The following is a 19,578-nucleotide window of genomic DNA, read 5'->3' on the forward strand; positions in this document are numbered from 1 at the left end:
CCTGTGTGTTCGATCAGACCAAAGTAATCCAGCCTCTCCTTTGCATGCCCTGCCCCCGCCACACAGCATTATTCTTAGTGACCTCTCTTTTCCTAACTTCCCTGGGAAACAGATGTGAGGGCAAAGCTATGGCTGCAGGAGGATATTAAGCTAAAAGGTGAACAAAAAAGATGCGCCTGTGAGACAGGCTCATGAAGGCTGAAAGTGAATGCAGCAATGTGCTGTCAGGTGGAAGTGCAGCATTGGAGATATGTGTTCAGGTAACCTAGTTTGTTATTTTATGTTCTGTTCTGCCCAAAGCTTGCCCAGGGAGATAAATGGCAAAGATATTTGTATTCTACGGACTGTAACCTGTGTGTTAAGGCAAGCTCTCTATGCGTTCTGCATCTAGTTATCCTGCACTGTTTTAAAAGCTGTTAGGTTGTTTAGGGGAACATTGAAGAGATAAAAAAAAGTGATGGGGAAATATTTTCTTTGTAGAAGAGCCTGATAGCCGTCACAATGATGTCATATGCAAATGATGCTTTGATGTAATTTATGTTTTCTGCAGTTTTTTGTGAAGAATAGTGTGCTTCGCATGAGCTGAGATGTACTGGATTATAGTAAAGGCTCAAGTTATCAGCCAGCTTGAGTTTGAAAATTTACAATAACTGAATCATCATACATTAAAAGCTGACGTTTTAATTTCACTTGTGTTAAGATATTAATAGACAAAATTCATGCTGCCAGATTAGTGACATTCTGTGAAGTTAATTTTATATATAAAAATTGCTTTCTTGTCATTCAAAGTGCGTTAGTGTTCCGTTATTCTTTTTAAAATATCAATTTAACCGATTCTGCTTTTTATACTGCACTTATCCATGTAGATATTTTACAAGAATAAAACAAATTTAATATTGAATTCTTAGTACATCTAATTTTTATAAGAATTTTGGGGATAAAAAAGGGGTTGTTTTCAGTTAGCTGCTGTTTTGGTGAATGGAGAAAGCCACTTGTATAATACAGTGTGCTGTATGAATAGGTCAAAGAGTAAGTCACTGGCTCCATAAACATGAAGGTATTGTGTGCTGTTGTTTCGGGTTTTAATACCTAGTTCCTTGGATTATAAAATTAACTGGAATCGATCTGTTTATTATTCAGTCAATATGATCTGGAAGTTAATTAGAACATTTCTGAAAACTGCCAATCAATTTGTCCTTCAAAAATATTGATGTTAAATGGCTTTCTGTACATTCATATTATAGGATAGGTGATTCATGAGCAGATTTTGTTTGTGACAGATACTTGTCAATTTTTTGTGTATCAAAGACATTGAGAGGTTCCAGAAAATCATTGTTTCAGGATTTGTCAATGAGAGCAGACATTTATACGGACTTAACACATCTGTCAAAAAGTCTCAAAGTGCTTGTGATATGAATCATTTAAAATGCAGTAGCTGCTGTTCTAGGGGCAAATATTTGAAAAGGTGAGGATAACTACTTTTTGCAGTTTACTGATGGGATTCTGTCTATCTGATTTTAAAAAATACCATTGTTAAAAACCTCATGTAAATAGAGCCTTGGAGTGCTACTTTGACCAGCAAGGCCTTCCATATCAGCAGTTGGCAAAATGGACACAGTTAATAATTTGACAGAGCTTGATTGCAGTATTTGCTCACTTGCTGAAATGCAGTTACTTTACTCAGATATTTTACTGTCTTGTAAATGATTTTATTCTGAGACTCGAACGATTCATTCCATGTTTTAGTTGGTGATGTGAATGCAGTCTACTTAGATTTACGTGCTGAAATCATAATAACTTCATCAAACACTTATTATTGCTGTTTATCTGCAAGCATCAAAATTTATGTGGCTTCTGTGGCTATTATGTATTGTGTAAAATATTACCTTATGAACTTCTATAACAATTAATGCGAACTGTACTCTGGCAAGCTATTGGCAAAGCTCTTTAGATTCAGCCATTGTCAAACTATTAAAGAAAAGTAAATAGGGATTCATATTAAAACATTAAACAGACCCTACCTTGATCATTTTTTCTGTCCAAAAATGCTTGTTTTTATTGTAGGTTAATTGCTCACTGTAGGAAAGGAGAGCAAATTATTTTCAAATGAATAATTCCTGAGAGTTTCATTAATGGTGTTGAAAAAGTAGAGCACATCACGATGCATTTAAGATGATAATCCTTTAACGGCTCTGAAATAGTTAACCAACAGATATATAACATTCTCTTTTAATACAATTTATGAAGCTTTGGAGAATAGTTGCATGGCAAATATTTGGGATCAAGGTCTGGACATGCTGGTAAGCTCAGTCACAGTAGTGTGAAAATAACTCCAATGGCTCCCAAATATGTGAAAGAGCCAAAATGGGTGGCAAAATAAGTCACTGTAAAAGTCAGTGGGAAGTCAATTAGTCATAGAACTTGGTTGAAAGTACAGAAATTATTGAATACCATATTATTGCAAAACAGCAGGATATAACATAAATGAACTTCCAGGGAACAAGTCATTAAAGATGAGTAAAACATATTGAGAGAGACAAATGTTAACAAGAAAGCATCAAGTGAAGGATCAAAAATTAAAATAACAGTATTTTGTAAATTATATTTATGGGGATGGTGTCAGAGGACTGAAGGATTGCAAATGTTACATTTCTGTTAAACAAAGAACAGGGGGATGACACCAATAACTATAGGCCAGCCGGCCTATTGTCGGTGGTAGGGAAAAACGAATTGTCGCTTTTAATGGAGAACAAATGGAACAATAAATGACAGCCAGCATGGATTGTTTAAAAACAAATAATGTTTGACAAACTTTGTTATTTCTTCAAGAAGATAACTCGAGGGGTGATAAGGGCAGAGTGGTCAATGTTGTACACATTGACTTTCAAAACACATCTGATTAGGTATCAAGTGTTAGCAAAATTAAAGCCCATGGGTTTAAAGGGCAAGTGGCTACATTGATTGCATAATTAGTTAAGCGACAAAGCAGAGAGCAATGATGAATGGCTGCAGTTCAATGGTATCTCCCAGAATGAATCTACTTTATTGACTCAGACTAGAAAAATAACTATGTTTATGGCTGAATGATAGTCAGAAATGTTGTAAACATTGAGGAGGATAGTAGGAGACTTCAGGACAACACAGACTGGTGAAATGCAGAGCCACATGAAGTATGAATAACATAAAGAAGTGTAAAGTGCTGCATATTGTCCTTTGTACCTTAGGGAATCTGCAGAAATGACTCTCACCAAGTTATGTGTGTGCTCTTAAAATGTCTGCTTTCCCATGCTTGCTTTCAGTTTCTCTGTAACACATCCACAGGCTTGACTCACAGCACATAGCACAATGAACAGTCATCGCACAGTCAATCAAACACTGAATAATTGAATGCACTTTGGAAGGAAGAAAATGAAGAGACAATATAGTTAAATGTACATTTTTAAAGAGGGTGCAGGAACAGAGACTTGAGTGGGCGGCACGGTAGCACAATGGCTACCATTGCTGCTTCACAGTTCTAGGGACCTGGGTTCAATTCCTGGCTTGGGTCACTGTCTGTGTGGAGTTTGCATATTCTCCTCGTGTCTGTATGGTTTTCCTCCAACAGTCTAAAGATGTGCAGGATAGATTGATTGGCCATGCTAAAAATTGCCCTTAGTGTCCTGAGATGTGTAGGTTAGAGGGATTAGTGGGTAAATATGTAAGGATATGGGGATAAGGCCTGGGCGGGATTGTGGTCAGTGCAGACACGATGGGCTGAATGGTCTCTCTCTATACTGTAGAGTTTCTACGATTCTATAAAAAAAGTAATATGTTAAATAAAAACAAAAGACTTGAGGCATGGAGAACAAAACCAAGAAAATTGTAGATGGTTGGTAGAGACCCAGCTGGAGTATTATGTTTAATTCTAGGAACTACACTACTTTCTAGGAAGAATGTCCAGGTCTTGCAGAGGAGACAGGGGAATTTGACTAGATTGGTATGAGGGATAAGAGACTTTAGTTAGATGCAGAGAGTAGATTTTTCTTCTTTTCAGGAGAGACGTTGAAGTGGGTTGGGGCGGGGGTGGGGAGCAGGTGGGAACTTAGTATGTCTGCTCAACATTCAGGGGTTTTGATAGAGAAATTATTTTTACTCATAGGGGAATAATTAACCAACAGGTGCAGATTTGGAGTAATTGCTATAAGAATCAGAGACTATGAGAGTTTGCTTGAAGTTATGTGGAATGGACTGCCTGAGATGGCATAGAGCTGCCTGAGCTCTGACAAAGAGTCATCCAGACTTGAAATGTTCGCTCTGTTCTCTTTCCACAGATGCTGTCAGGCCTGCTGAGATTTTCCAGCATTTTCTGTTTTTGTTCCAGATCCATCATCCGCAAAAATTTGTTTTTATTTACCTGACAGGGTAATGGAAGCAGATGCAGTCGTTATTTTGAAAGATAATTTATTCAAGGGTGAAACATTTGCAGGGCTAAGAGAAATATGCAGGGGTTTGGGGCTATTTGGATCACTGTCAGAGGCCAGATGACATCCTTTTATGTTCTGAGTTTATGGAGAGAATTCCATCTCCAAAAAATAGGTAGGTTTAGTTTGACCGTGAGGTAAAAAAGCAGATATGTGAAACAAGGATCCAATCCACCTACTTAGAATCATAAAATCCCTACAGTGCAGAAGAGACCATTCAGCTCATTAAGTGCACTGACTCTCAACAGTTTGTTTTACCCAGGACCGTTCTCCCACCCTATTCCCATAATCCCACACATTTACCATGGCTAACCCATCTTAACTACCCATTTAGGACATAAAGGGGCATTTTATTTGACCATCATCAATCCACCTAACCCGCACATCTTTGGACTATGGGAGGAAACCGGAGCATCTGGAGGAAACCCAGGCAGACATGGGGATAACGTGCAGACTCCCCACAGACAGTTACTCAAGGCTAGCGTTGAACCCAGATCCCTAACACTGTGAGGCAGCAGCGCTAAACATTGTGCTGCCTTTGTACTTCTGGTTATAAAGGAGACAGGATAAGAGACTGAACAATCCACTCACAGGAGGCAGGTTGGTAATTTGACGAGCTGCATAATTTCATTAAGCAATGATTCTATTCCTAACCACAGTTGGTGGCATTTCTCCTACCTCGGGAAACATGATACGTGAAAAGAGACTAAAAGGGATGAAGCCCCTCCTGCTTAGCTGTGGCTTTATTCCTAACAATTTGTCTGCCTGTCAGTTAGAACCATAGAACCCTACGGTGCAGAAAGAGGCCCTTCGGCCCATCAAGTCTGCACCGACCACAATCCCAATCTGGCCCTACCCCCATATCCCTACATATTGTACCCACTAATCGCTCTAACCTACGATCCTGGGACACTAAGGGGCAATTTTAGCATGGCCAATCAACCCAACCCCCTCATCTTTGGACTGTGGGAGGAAACCAGAGCACCTGGAGGAAACCCATGCAGACATGAGGAGAATATGCAAACTCCACACAGACAGTCCAAAGATGTGCGGGTTAGGTTGATTGGCCATGCTAAGAAATTGCCCCTTAGTGTCCAGGGATGCATAGGTTAGAGGGATTAGTAGGTATAATATGTAGGGATATGGGGGTAGGGCCTGGGTGGGATTGTGTTCGGTGCAGACTCGATGGGCCGAAGGGCCTATTCCTGTACTGTAGGGTTCTATGACCTATGATCTACAGTGACCCGAGCCAGGGATCAAAGCCAGGTCCCTGGAGCTGTGAAGCAGCAGTGCTAACCACTGTGCTACCAGATGTGGAAGCATTGGAAAGGGTGCGGAGGAGGTTTACCAGGATGTTGCCTGGTATGGTGGGAAGGTCTTATGAGGAACGGCTGAGGAACTTGAGGTTATTTTCGTTAGAGAGAAGAAGGTTACGAGGTGACCTAATTGAGGCATACAAGATGATCAGAGGGTTAGATAGGGTGGATAGTGAGAGCCTTTTTCCTCGGTTGGTGATGGCTAACATGAGGGGACATAGCTTTAAATTGAGGGGTGATAAATATAGGACGGATGTCAGAGGTAGGTTCTTTACTCAGAGGGTAGTAAGGGCGTGGAATGCCCTGCCTGCAGCAGTTGTGGACTCACCAACTTTAAGGGCGTTCAAATGGTCAGTGGATAGGCATATGGATAACATTGGAACAGTTTAGGTTAGAGGGTCATTAGATTGGTTCCACTGGCTGGTGCAACATCGAGGGCTGAAGGGCCTGTACTGCACTGTAGCGTTCTATGCACCATGCCACCCAGGACTTTTCATGTTAGAAATAACATGTAAAGCAGTTTTTTGGGAAACCTACAGTTCAAGGTTTACAAACTCAAAGCTGCTCCTGAGTCTAGCTCTGCCCCTACCCTGCCTTTGCGCAGATATCTAGCAGGATGAATTTTGTTTATGATGGGGGAAAAAAAACATGTAGAAAAGTAAGGCACTTTCAAGGGCCAAATCAACTAGTTTTAATCTTTACTGCTATTATGTTCAAGGACTTTCTTGGGCTGGCAATTCACAATACTTAGCTCCACTCACAATTCCTCAGATAATAGAACAAATATGTTCATATGCAACAAGACCTGATGACATCCAGACATTCTCCATGACTGAGCAAGTGTTGGTTACTCAAAAAGGAATGTCTGGAAGATAGTGGAGGGAGGGAGTGATGGGGGTGGATTTTAACTCCCAAGAATAGTTGAAGTTGTGTTGGTTGAGTTGTTAAAATGCTGAATAAAATCTCAAACCCAACCAGCCTCGAATCCTTTCTGGAGAAGGATTGGTTTCTTGCTTCCCACCAAATCAACCTTTTACTATGCAGTGTGGTTGGAACCCCTTCAACTCCAACACCCCACTACATTTGGAATCTCCACGATCAGTGATCCTCTGATTTCTCTCCAGTCTCCTCCACAACAAGCCCCTGATCAAAATCACACTGTGCCAATGCCTACCTCAAGTGGCAGAAAACCTACTTACAACCTTTCCTGTCTGACAGGGGAATAAGGACTTCCAGGTGCCCTAACCAGAAGTCTGGATGAATGAAACTCGACACCACAACAGGAGTTGCATCCAAGAAGCTGTCTGGGTTACTGAACAAAGGAGGCAACTGAAAATTAAAACTTTAAATGTAATTTCACAGTTGTCCAAGGGAACATCACTGGCATCCCTGATACATGAACAAGACAGCCCCTCCAAACATTAGACCTATACCAGATTTTCCAGTTATGGAGAGGAAATTAGCAAACACAGAGATGCCAGATGAGACACTTGCCTCTGCCTCCTGCATGCAAATGAAGTGCCCATCCACACATTTAGATTTTCAGGGAAAGCATCAAGAAGAATATCTGGTTTATTCCATTTTGTACTTCCAAAATTGGAAGCATGGGAGTTTCTGGTCAGTACTAACCTCCCTGGGGGCCTTAATGGGAAATTTGACTATGTTAATGTTAATCAAACAGTAAAGGATTCTCTTTCTCTTGTACTTTGGGGAATCAATGTTGCTTGTCACTTATGAAATATTTTGAACTCTTAGGAATCTAGGGATATGGGGATTAGGTGGGAAAATGAAGTTTATATCAAGGATCAGGCCATGATCTTATTGAATGGCAGGGCAATATCTTATACTCAAATAATCAGCCCAAGCTTGGATGTCATCAGGTCTTGTTGTTCTTGGACATATTTGCTTCATTATCTGAGGAATTGTGGATGGAGTTAAGTATTGTGAATGCTCATTTCAGACATTATGATGGAAGAAAGAGCATTGATGAAGTAACTGAGTATGACTGAGCTGAAGATACTACCCTGAGGAGCATTTGCAGTGATACCTTGAGGCTGAAAGGATTAAATTTTAAAAACAGAACCATTATCCTCAAGTTCAGCCATTGGAGTTTTCACCTGATCCCCATTTTTTTCAGTTTTAGAAAGATTGACCATAGCAATAGCCTTTATTGTGACTAATAGTTCATGGTAGATAATTTGTCACTACAGAACTTTGCTAGTCAGATGGCAGACCTCAGTCATGACTCTCATTATCAGCCTGACTTTGACATGCATTACACCTATGACATACCCAAGAAGATGTCCCTATTTTACTATATTTGCTTTCTGTATTCGCTGCTAAGCTATGCATTCTGCTTCATGCACCAATTGTTGTGTTACCTTCCTCTAACGTGGTTAGTCCATCAATATCCAGCTTGCACGGACAAGTGGCAAGTAATATTCGTGCCACACAAGTGCCAGCAATGACCAACAAGAGAGAATTTTAACCATTGCCCGCTGATATTCAATGGTATCTCTGAACCCTTCACTATCAACATTCTGGAGGTTACCATTGACCAGAAACTGAACTGGGCTAGTCATATAAATTCTGTCACTACCACAGCAAGTCAGAGGCTGGGAATCCTGCGGCAAGTAACTCGCATCCTGACTCCCCAAAGACTGTCTACCATTTACAAGGCGCAAGTCAGGAATCTGATGGAATACTCTCCACTTGCCTGGATAAGTGCAGCACCAATCATACTGAAAAAGCTTGACTCCATCCAGATCAAAGCAGTCCACTTGATTGACACCCCACCCACAAACATTCACTTCCTCCACCAGCGACATACATTGGCAGCAGTATATACTGTCAATAAGATGCACAGCAAAATCTCACCAAAACTCATTAGACAGTACCTTACAAAACCATGTCCAGTACCATCTAGAATGACAAGGGAGCAGATACGTTGGAACACCATCACCTGAAAGTTCTCCGCACCCTGACTTGAAACTATATTGTTATTTACTGTTGCTGGGTTAAAATCCTGGAGTCCCTCCCTAACAGCACTGTGGATATACCTCCACTTTAGACACTGCAGCAATTCAAGAAGGTACCTCAAAGACAATTAAGATGGGTAATAAATGCTGGCCTAGCCAGTGATACACAACTTGCATGAAATAATTAATAAAAAGACCTTCAGAATCATTGCTGTTAAGCAGCAACCTCCTCTCTATTACAGAATTCACAAAAAAAACCCTGTTGCAATGATGCTTTAAAATCTGCTCATTTGTTAAATTCACTGCAAGGACAGTGACACTATGAATGTTACAAGTTTCATCATCAATGTTGTGAAAAACATGGACACTTGCAAAAATCAAAACAATCTCACTTTTCATGAATGTTCATTGACTAATCTTCGGAGTGATTTGAATTCTTAGATTAGGATGAAACACTGAAAAATAATCAATTTGTTTTCAGCATTTTTTTATTCTTATTTACTTTGCTAAACTTACAGAGAATAGAAAATATGGAGCTTCTATATGAGCAGGGAAAAATAGTTGCTAATAATGTGAGCCCACTAATGACAGGGTTTTGCTGAATTTCCTAATTACTGAGATGTGTAATCACCGAAAATAAGAGTACTTAATGAGCTAACATTAAACCACAAAGAGTCACCTGAGAGCATCAATTAGTCATGTGTTCACTTTGAAATGTTTGTTGCACAAATGTAGGTCAGTTGACAAATGAATATGGGTGAATGGAGTTTAATTTTCAACCCTCAACAATTAACAATCTTTACTTTTGATATCTGGGCAACGGCATTTTTAATAGTTACAGAAGTAAAGAAAGGCCCAAAAGATAATTAAGTGCCATCTGTTCTTGTGAAGTGCCTCCGATTTTTAGTGTGGATAATGCTGTAGGGTTCTTCCTTTGTGCATTACCTGTAACAGGTTAACCTTCTACAGCTCAGCATGGCAAGAGCGAGTGCGCTTTCAGCTTTGTCAGACAAAATATATTCAAGATTTTCCAATGAGTTTGGTAGTCATCTCAATTTTGAAATCAAGTTTTAATGGTGATTGAGTTGCATTTCTGTGAATTGTTGTCCTCTACTAAATTTAAAATGAAACCAGGCACAGGCTAGGTGATAGGGGAATGAAGAGGGTATGAGTCAGATCCTGGTATGAATTCTGATGTGCATGTCCACAAATGCCTCTTCTTTACGAAACAAGTGGCTTTGACAGACGAGGGGAAAGGCACCTTTCTTTTTCTTGCCTTCTGTCCATCAGCAGAGGGGTTTTTTGTTTATGTAATAGACTGTGGCACGTTTCCCCAAACTTTCTGTTTATGAGGTTAATTTTAAAGTGATTCACAGCAAACTCTTTCTCGGGTTTAAATCGGGATATTATTTATTCATTCATTCAAACCTGAGAGATGGTCATCATAATTTGACATACATACACAAGAAAGAGATAGGAAAGAAATTAGTTTTACAAACAGGAATAACTTAAAAATAAGCTAAAGATACCTATATTAGTTTGCATGAATGTTAGTGAGGGTTCCTTCACATTGGACTTGGTGTGAGTTTAGCTGGCTGAAAGCAGAAGCTACCAAATTTCTTTAAAATTGGTGAAGGTGCAACAAGATGAGGAAGGTTTGTTCTTTGGACAATGGCAGGAATCTTCCAGAGAACAAGCTTCAAGGATGTTTAGACTTGAGGCAGATTTTGGTGTCAGCTTGGTGCTCTACTTTATTATTGACAGACTGGATATTAAACAACAGATTGCCCTTTGAATCCAAGAATGTAACATCAAAAATTTCTCAAAAGCCAAAGGAGCTTGGATCATATGGTTCATCAATATTACTCATATTGATGAGTCAGTTTGTATGATTCTATGGTACAACAGGTTCGACAAGCTGAATGGCTTAGTTCCTGTTCCAAAATTTTCTATATAGTCAAAATCCATTGTTCACCTAAGGAAGTTGTTATTAGTGCCTCCACAGATATAACAATTGCTTTCTGTTTGTTAGAAGTCTAGGCTAGGAAAAAGAGCATCTGCTCACTTGTTTCATTGATTATAATGGGTCTATATAATGATAGGTGTGAGATTCCACAATAATGAGTGTTGAGCAATTACTTTTGAAAGTTTCCAGAACTGTAGCCAATTTGCAAATCATGTGTCCTATAGCAGCCATGATCTTTGGTCCAGCAAAGTTCATTTTTAAATTAGCAGACAGTAAGTTTTGATTTACACGGTCTATGGATCTCTTTAATATCTTATGGACATGATGCGACAAAAGGTTTAGCTTTCTGCTTCTTGTTTTAGAAATTTCCAGCCCTGCTAAAACACAAACGCAATGGCATGTTGCTTTTTATTAATCTGAAATGTTCAGGAAAATTCTCCAATCGTGCTTACCCCAGCATCCCCGTTGAGATTGGAGAATTCAGGCCTTTACATTTGGTGTAAGGTTAAACTTAATCTACCGAGCCAGATTTTCGGTGTTCAAGACAGAAAATCTTCTGACTCAGCAAAATGTTTAAAGGCCCCCTACAATATTTATTCTGTGGAGGCAGCAAAGTTGGGCCTCTCCACCCTGGAAGCAGACAATAGGCAGTTACGATAGTGGTTAGGGCTAAGGCAGATTTGTTGAAAGGCCTGCTTCATTTTTCTGGGACTTTACCTCAGGCATATTAAAAACAATTAGACCCTCTAGTCCTTATCCCTTAGACACAATCTCATACCTCTACCCACTCCCTATATCACCTCCATTCTCTCATGTTCCCTTCATCCCCAGTCTCCCAGTATGCAGTAAATACAGAACCAATGAGCCATGTAATAACAATGGTATGTGTTAAAATGCTGAGGAGCAAAATCACACAATAAGTATAATAAAAGCTGTTGTTCTTGCAGCCGTATACAAGTCAATCAGCCAAGACCATTATCGCATCAGTAACAGAAGTCTACCACATCACACCCCTTAATCTTATCCAGAGAAACAGCAGACATTGGCATAATAGCTTATTATGGCCTCATAAAAATGTCAGTCGAACAAGATAAACACTCCACTTCATTTTTTCACCTCTGTGGACCAGGGTGCACAAGTGTATTTGTGCATCCTGGACCTTAGCCAAGCATTTATAACAAATGCACCAGGGAACCATATCAGTAGAATCAGATTTCTAGACATTGATCTCTATCTGGGTTCATTATGATTGTTTCACTGAGTAACTTTCTGAATGGGTGCCTTTTTTCCTCAACTGAAATGCTATTATATAGGTCTTTAATTTTTTACATGTGCATACTGGGCATGGAGTAGGTCTTGGGACACAGGTAAGACCATTTAGTGACTCTTGAACCCAGACTCTGGTTCACATCTGCTTTGAAGGGCCATGAGTCATGGAGAAGCAGGCATGAAAATTGTAGGGGGACTACAAGGCACCCACCCTTGAAATAGAGCTGACTAAGTCATGAGTGCAGGATGTGGGATCACGACCTTCAACCTTATCCTGTGCTGGCAAAAAATTGTTGGCATTGGAATGGAGCAGGATCCTCTGAATTGGGACTGGTCCATCATTTTTTAAGTGGTTTGAGAGTCACAGAATCCTTCAATGTAGAAGGAGGCCCATCGAGTCTGCACCAACCAGGCATTTACCCTAGCTAGCCCCCTGACACTAAAGGGTAATTTTGGCATGGCCAATCCACCTAACCCGCACATCTTTGGACCGTGGGAGAAAACCAGAGTACACAGAGGAAACCTACGTCCAGATTTTGCAAAAACCCAACTCACTATGTTTCTAGGAATTAGAAGAAACATGTTGAAAATAATTAGGTACATGTTGCTTCAACTTAAGTATCACAGTGGGACCATTCCTATCCTCTACGGCAGAACTCAGCACCTGAGTGTAGAAGACTAGGCTGAGACATTTGCAACCATCTCCAGCCAAAGGTGCCAAATGGCACCTTTCATCCAGGCCATCTTGGCCTTCTCCTGAGGTCCCCACCATCACAGAAGCCAGAAACACTAAAGTGGAAAATCATCATACATGTCCTTTCCAGAGAAAAATAAGACAAACCCGATCTAACTAATCAGTCTACTTTTGACCATCAGCAAAGTGATGGAAAATCTCATTGACCATGTGATCAAGTAGACATTCTCATCAATATGCTGCTTGTCACTTTGGCTTCCACTGAAGTAACTCAACTTCAGACCTCATTTTAATCCTGATGTAAACAAGAAAAATGTTGCTGAATTCGAGAGGTGAAGTAATAGACATGTGGCAGGAAAATGTTTTTGTTCTCTTGGGCAGTTCCTCAGAATTAAAAATGTCTGCTTCCACTCCTGTTTGATAGGTTCTGAGGTAGCTGTTAAGTCCAATGCCTAGTTTGCAGACACTGATATATGTGAGGTAGGTAGTGCTTGAAGGGTTGGGTGGATGAGTTGTTTGGCAGTTTGAGTGCTCTCAGAAACATTGGGACTTCACTTCAGTGTGTCTCCACATTTGATGTTTTTTTTCGAATGAGATTTCTTTCCTTTTGGTTGGTCACAGACCAGGGTCACCCATGAGTTGATACATATGTTTGAGTGGTCAAATGAAAATTGTAAACTTGAAATCAATAAGGACCATTGGAGCAGGAGTCAGCCATTTGCCCATTCAAGCCTGCTCCGCCATTCGATAAGTTCATGGCAAATCTGAGCCTGTCAGCCCCATGATCCTTGACTCCTTTTGTGTTTGAATAAATTCAGTGTGCCAACCTCCATCCTCTTTGGGGAACTTGCTTGTTACTTCCTCAAAAAACTTTAAAATTGGTTAAACATAAATTCACAAAGCCATGTTGACTTTACTGGATCACATTGTGATTTTCTCAGTATCCTGCTATCGCCTCCTTAATACTGGCTTCTCGCAATTCAACTATATCAGATGTTAGGTTAACTGGCTTATATTTTCCTGCTTTCTCTCTTCCACCTTTCTTGAATACAGGTGCTACATCTGTCATTTTCCAATCTGTTGGGATTTTTCTAGCATCTAAGGAATTTTGGAAAATTATAACTAATACCACCTACATGTCTGCAGCTATTCATTTAAGGCCCTGGATGAAGGACCTTAAATGAACGGCTGCAGAACAAATGGCTTGTCAGCCTGAAGTCCAATAGTTTTACTAGTAGATCTTCCCTGTTGATGGTGATAGTGGATCAACGCCAACGTTAGTTCTTTTTTGATTTCAATACTTGTAGAAACTCTTACTATCTATTTCTGGATAAAAAGCTGGTCTTCCCTCATACTTTATTTTCTCTTGTTTTACTATTTTTAAGTCAATTAGAGATCTTAAGTCAACACTTCCACCTGAACTTGCAACATCTCACTTACTGTACTGCCTGGAGACAATACACATCTCTTTAAGCTATGCCCAATGCTATCTCCACTCACACTGTCGTTGACCTGGAACACACATTTTCCTCTTTTGAGTTGGATGCCAGATTCAGAAACAGGTCATAAGACTTCCTCCAAACTCTCCAAATGTTCCTATGCAGTAGCTTCTATGATTAAAATGTCATCCAGATAGGTTGCCATTCTGTGAACCCCTCAAAGGATTTATATTGTAAATTGTATATTACAATTTACCCATTTTAAAGATCTGTTGCCAATCCAGGTAAATTTTCTGGAGCCAGTCTCTTCCCAAAAGGCTGGGCCCTGTCCTTGCACCATTATTAGAGGGAGTCAGAGTGTCTTCCGTGTGTAACTGGGGTTACAGTAGTCCCAACAATATGTAATAATATATTTCCAATATTTGTGGCCATCTAGCCTTTGTGTCCCGCGGGCTTAAAGGCAAGATGCCCAATCAGAGTCAGCTAAAGGCTGGCTCTCTAATAATAGATAGAGCAGCTCCTGTGTCTACCTCTATGTCTAGGCCCTTTACCTGGAGGTTAATCTTCACTGGAGCCACTTTGGGTGTAGCGATGCAATTTAACTGCAACAATTCCTCATTCTCAGGCTGGTTTATTGGTAGAGCCCTGTCCTAAGATGGCTTCATCCTTTGGCCTGAGCAGTATGCATTTTTTTTCTGCTTTGGTAGCTTTATTTGGGGCAGTCTCCAAGACTACAAGTGATTTCCCACCTAATTCTGGAATCTCACGGCCACCAACTCCAATTGCCCTTTCTTGGCAGCAAATGTGAGCTTTATCCACTAGTATATGAGTCACCTGGATGTGGTAATGGTACTGTTTATGGCCCCCTGAAGCTCCTGGGCTACTTTTTCTGCATTTTCAAAGAAAAGAGCCAGTTCTATAGCTTTCATGAGATTCAATAAGTAGTTTCCTTTGCAATATTATTCCACATATTAAACAATCCCTTAATAAGTGCTGACCTATACTCAGTGTTCCATCAATTAACTGACTCAGTCAGTTAGTTGTGTCCTGTTAATTGTGATACAGTCTCCTCAAGAATTCAGTTCCCTGGGGAACTGAGTTATCATATTAAACCTGTAGTGTTGCAATAGCTTAGCAGTGGTCCAATTTTGCATCTATGAATTCGTCAAAAGATTTTGAATCCGGGCTGCTGGGTAGGTTAAACTTTTCTCGATGCTGAAAATTAGGGCCCCACAAGCAGTCAGGAGGACAACTTTTTGCCAGTTGTCCCCTTCTATCCCATTTGTCCTCAGACAAAATCTCATTCTTTTGGAGTACTGGGGCTATCAAAGGATGATGGAGAATATCCTTCGAGGAGTTCACAGAGTGGCAATCTGTCTGGATGACATTTTAATCTCATTTTAATCTCTGCATAGGAACATTTGGAGAGTTTGGAGGAAGTCTTACAACCTGTTTCTGAATCTGGCATCCAACTCAAAAGAGGAAAATGTGTATTCCAGGTCAATGAGATAAGATACCTCAGGTATAGAGTTGGCAAGGATGGATTACGTTCTGTCAAAGAGAATGTGAAGGCCATAAACGGAGTTCCACACTGCATCCAGTTTCCCATTTTCAATATCTTCCTGTCACTGTCTTACCGGATTTGTTGAAAGGCAAGACTGGCCAAAACTTTTCTTGTTCCTCGTTGCTTATGTAATGACTCAGGAAGTCCAACTAGAAAGGAACATAGTTTATTATAGAATGCAAAGTACAACCACTACCATGGTTTACACACACTAGTCCCTGTTTGGGAGTACAGTTCAGCAGGCCCAATCCTGGGCCTGCCTTATAAAAGGCTCAGGTAATGAATTCCAGCTGGGCGGGCCTCTGACTGTTACCAGGGGAACTCGTACTCAATGAACCCCACAGGGAGATCAATCAGTGATTCCCCATGAACCTCGTAGGGTGGTGTATTATCACATGAACAGAAGAAGCAAGAGTAGGAGTAGGCTATTCATCCCCACATCTGCCCTACCATTCAATAAAATAACAGCTGATCTGACTGATGGTCTATCTCTACTTTACTGCCTTCCCCTATAACCGTTGACACTCTTGTAAATCAAAAATCTGTATCACTGAACCTTGAATATATTATTTGCCTTCAGTGTTCACTGGGAAAGAGAATTTCGAACATCAACTTCTAAGAGAAGAAATCCCCCCCATATCCACCTTAATTGGTAAACCCTTAATTTTGAAACTGTGCCCCTTAGTTTGAAATTCCTCCATGAGAGGAAATATCCTTTCAGCATTTACCCCTCTCAGAATTGGCAATGTAATGACTCAGAAAACCCAACTGGAAAGGAACACAGTTTATTACAGAATGCAAAATAAAACCACTACAGCAGTGTACTCGCACTTGTCCCTGTGTGGGAGTACAGTTCAGTACTGGTCCTGCCTTATAAAAGGCACAATCTTTCCTCACAAGGCAACCCTTTCATCCCAGGACTCAATCTTCTTTGAACTGGCTCCAATGCAGGTATATCCCTTTGTAAGGAAGCAGATTCAAGTCATTCATAGGTGAGGACACTGCAACACCTTCTACAGTTGTAGGAAGATTTCCCCATGTTTATTCTCTATCCCCCTTGCAATAAAGGCAAGCATTCCATTTGTCTTTCTAATTTCTTGCTGTACCTGCATACTAGCTTTTTGTGATTCCTGTACAAGGACACCCTCAAGGGAAATGAGGGATGAGCAATAAATGTGGGCCTCCCCAGTGATGCTCATGTCACAAGAAAGAAGAAATGAACACTCAAGTTTCTCTGTCCAGCAGTATTCTGCAGACTCCCTCTATTTAAATAGTATTCTGTATTTCTGTACTTTATATCAAAATGGATAGTCTCATAGTTTTCCTTATTAAAATTCATATACCAAACTTTTGCCCACTCATTTAACCTATCTGTATCCAAATAGTTATTTGATGGTACAGAACTTGAGTATTTCTGAAAAAAACACAGGCTGTTGAAATTTTTCATTTTGTACACATCTGAACAATTTGCAAGAATACCAATTACACAGGGAACAACAATTTGCACACCATGAGAAGAATGCTGATTGGTTGGCAAGTGGACACTCATTAGTAGAGGTGTTGCGATGTTGATTGCACCAGTTAGCTGAATACTGACGGTTAACTGCTAAGCTTTGTTTAAATTCAGATAGGGCAGGTTGACTCTGGTCAAGGTATTGCCCTGGGGAATGAATCAGAACAGGCTGTTGCTTGTTTCAATTAAACAAAATCATCAGAAAATTTGTCTATAATAAACTCTGTCCCTTCATCCAAGTTATTGATACAGATTGTAAATCATTTAGGTTCATGAAGCACCCACTAGTTGCAGTTTGCTAAACTAAAAATGATCATTTATCCTGATTCTCCATTTCCTGTTAGTTAGCTAATCCTCTGTCCATGCTAATGTATCTCCCCAGCACAATGAACTCTTACCTGTGCAGTGACCTTTTATGTGTCTCCTTATTGAATGCCTTTTTGGAAATCCAAACACACTGTACCTACTAGTTCCAGTCTACTCACCCTGCTTGTCACATCCTCAAAGAACTCTGATGCATTTGTCAAACACCATTTCCCTTTCACCATAGCATGTGACTGCCTGATTGTATTGTAATTTTCTAAATGCTTCATTCAAAAATGTACTCTCATATGACAAAAGTTATGCCATCTGGTTGAAAAGTTCCTGTTTCTGTCTCGCTCCTTTCTTGAAAGTAAGTGTTACATATACGGTTTTTCAGTCTACTGGGACTTTTCTGGTAATTAGGGAATTTTGGAAGATTACAACCAAAGCATCCACTATCTCTGCAGCCACTTCTTTTGAGCCCCTAAGGTGTATTCCTCATGTCCAGGGAACTTGTCAGCTTTAAGTCCCATTAATTTGCCTATTACTCTTTCTTTGAGTAATTGTGATTGCTCTATGTTCCTCCCTCTCTTTTGCCTCTTGAATTTCTATTATCCTTGGGACGCTTTATGTATCATTAACTAAGAAAACAGATGCAAAATACTTGTTGAAAGCCTATGCTAATTCCTCATTTCTCCTTATTCCATAGACTTTATTTGCTGGAGCACTCTTACATTTGTGGGCTCTGTCCCTTCCTGTTGAATGCTGGTTATCATTCCGTGCATCGTTACCTTGTAATTGTTTATTTTGTTTAAGTCCCCTCATGCAAATCCCTCCCTTCCACAACTATTTAGTTTAAAGTCCTTTCTACAGTCATTGAATTCTTACAGTGCAGAAAGAGGCCATTCGGCCCATCAAGTCTACACTGACTCGCCGACAGCGTGTTATTCTGTCATCCCAGGCCTTATGCCTGTAACCTCACGTGTTTACCCCACTAGTTCACCTGAACTACTCATATTAGGACACTTGGAGGCAATTTAGCACAGCCAGTGCACCTAACCTGCACATCTTTAGGCTGTAGGAAGAAAGCTGAGCCCCCACACAGAGAAAAACGTGCAAACTCCATAAACATACCCATGGCTGGAATTGAACCTGGTTCCCTGGTGCTGTCAGACAGCAGTGCTAACCACTATGCCACCGTGCCGTCCCGGTTTGAGTTATGAGGACATTAATCCTAGCCTGGTTCCGGTGAAGAATATCTCAATGGTAAGCTCAATCTTTCTCAGTACTGTTGCCCATACTTCATGAATCAAATTCCATTTCACCTACACCAACCTTTTGAGGCATGATCTTACTTATCCCATGCCAATTTGCTCATGGATCATGTGGTAACCCAGACATTATGACCTTAGTGGTTCTGCTTTTTAATTTAATCCCTAGCTGCTCGTACTCCCTTAGCAGAACCACTTTCTTCGTCCCACATATGATGTTTATACCCATGTGGACCACGACATCTGGATCCTTCCTCCTCAACTTCACATTCATCGCCAGCAAGTCGCTACCTAACCCTATCACCTACTACAATTATATGCCCTTTAATCCCCTCCAACTTGATTGGCCTGTTTCACTATGGTGCTATGGTCAGTTTGCAAATCCACCCAGTAATTTCTGTTTGTATTTACGCATGCCAAAAGAACTTCAAATCTGTTCGGCAATTGCAAGCGCTGTGGCTCCTCCAGTGCTACTTTCTGGATCTCCATACCAGCCTTGCTCACAGTCTTGCTGCTGACCATGGACTAAATTTATCTAACCTAAAGCATGTGATTGTCTTCTGGAAAAAGGATCCACATAATGGTCTCCTTCCCTGATGCCAGGCAGTTTCTGAATCTCAGAGTCCTGCTCATCAATTTTTCAGCTGAATTTCCGCAAACTCAACTAACTACAGACATGGATGCTGTCAATCACAGATGTCCACTAGCTCCCACGTGCAACAACTGCTGCACATCACCTGCCCTGCCATCTCGACTGTGTTTTATTTTAAAAAAGGTCTGGAAATATTACACACAGATTTCTGTA

The 19,578-nt window shown here is 40.4% G+C and overlaps 1 protein-coding gene across 7 annotated transcripts in view; it reads left to right on the forward strand.

Moving 5' to 3' along the window:
• LOC145345507 (E3 ubiquitin-protein ligase MARCHF1-like) overlaps positions 1 to 19,578 on the forward strand; it is a 361,092-nt gene that overhangs the window by 184,892 nt on the left and 156,622 nt on the right. For 2 of the 7 annotated variants that reach the window (XM_080193351.1, XM_080193381.1), the window contains exon 1: positions 55 to 260. The exons of the other annotated variants lie outside the window; for them this stretch is intronic. In XM_080193351.1, the coding sequence (XP_080049477.1) occupies positions 192 to 260 (69 nt within the window). In that variant the 5' untranslated portion in view covers positions 55 to 191. Of the gene's footprint in view, positions 1 to 54; positions 261 to 19,578 lie in introns of those variants that run through there. 7 annotated transcript variants of the gene reach the window in all.

The sequence above is a fragment of the Carcharhinus amblyrhynchos genome, chromosome 1 (genome assembly GCF_965287045.1).
Source record: "Carcharhinus amblyrhynchos chromosome 1, sCarAmb.v2.hapA, whole genome shotgun sequence".
Classification (NCBI taxonomy): domain Eukaryota; kingdom Metazoa; phylum Chordata; class Chondrichthyes; order Carcharhiniformes; family Carcharhinidae; genus Carcharhinus; species Carcharhinus amblyrhynchos.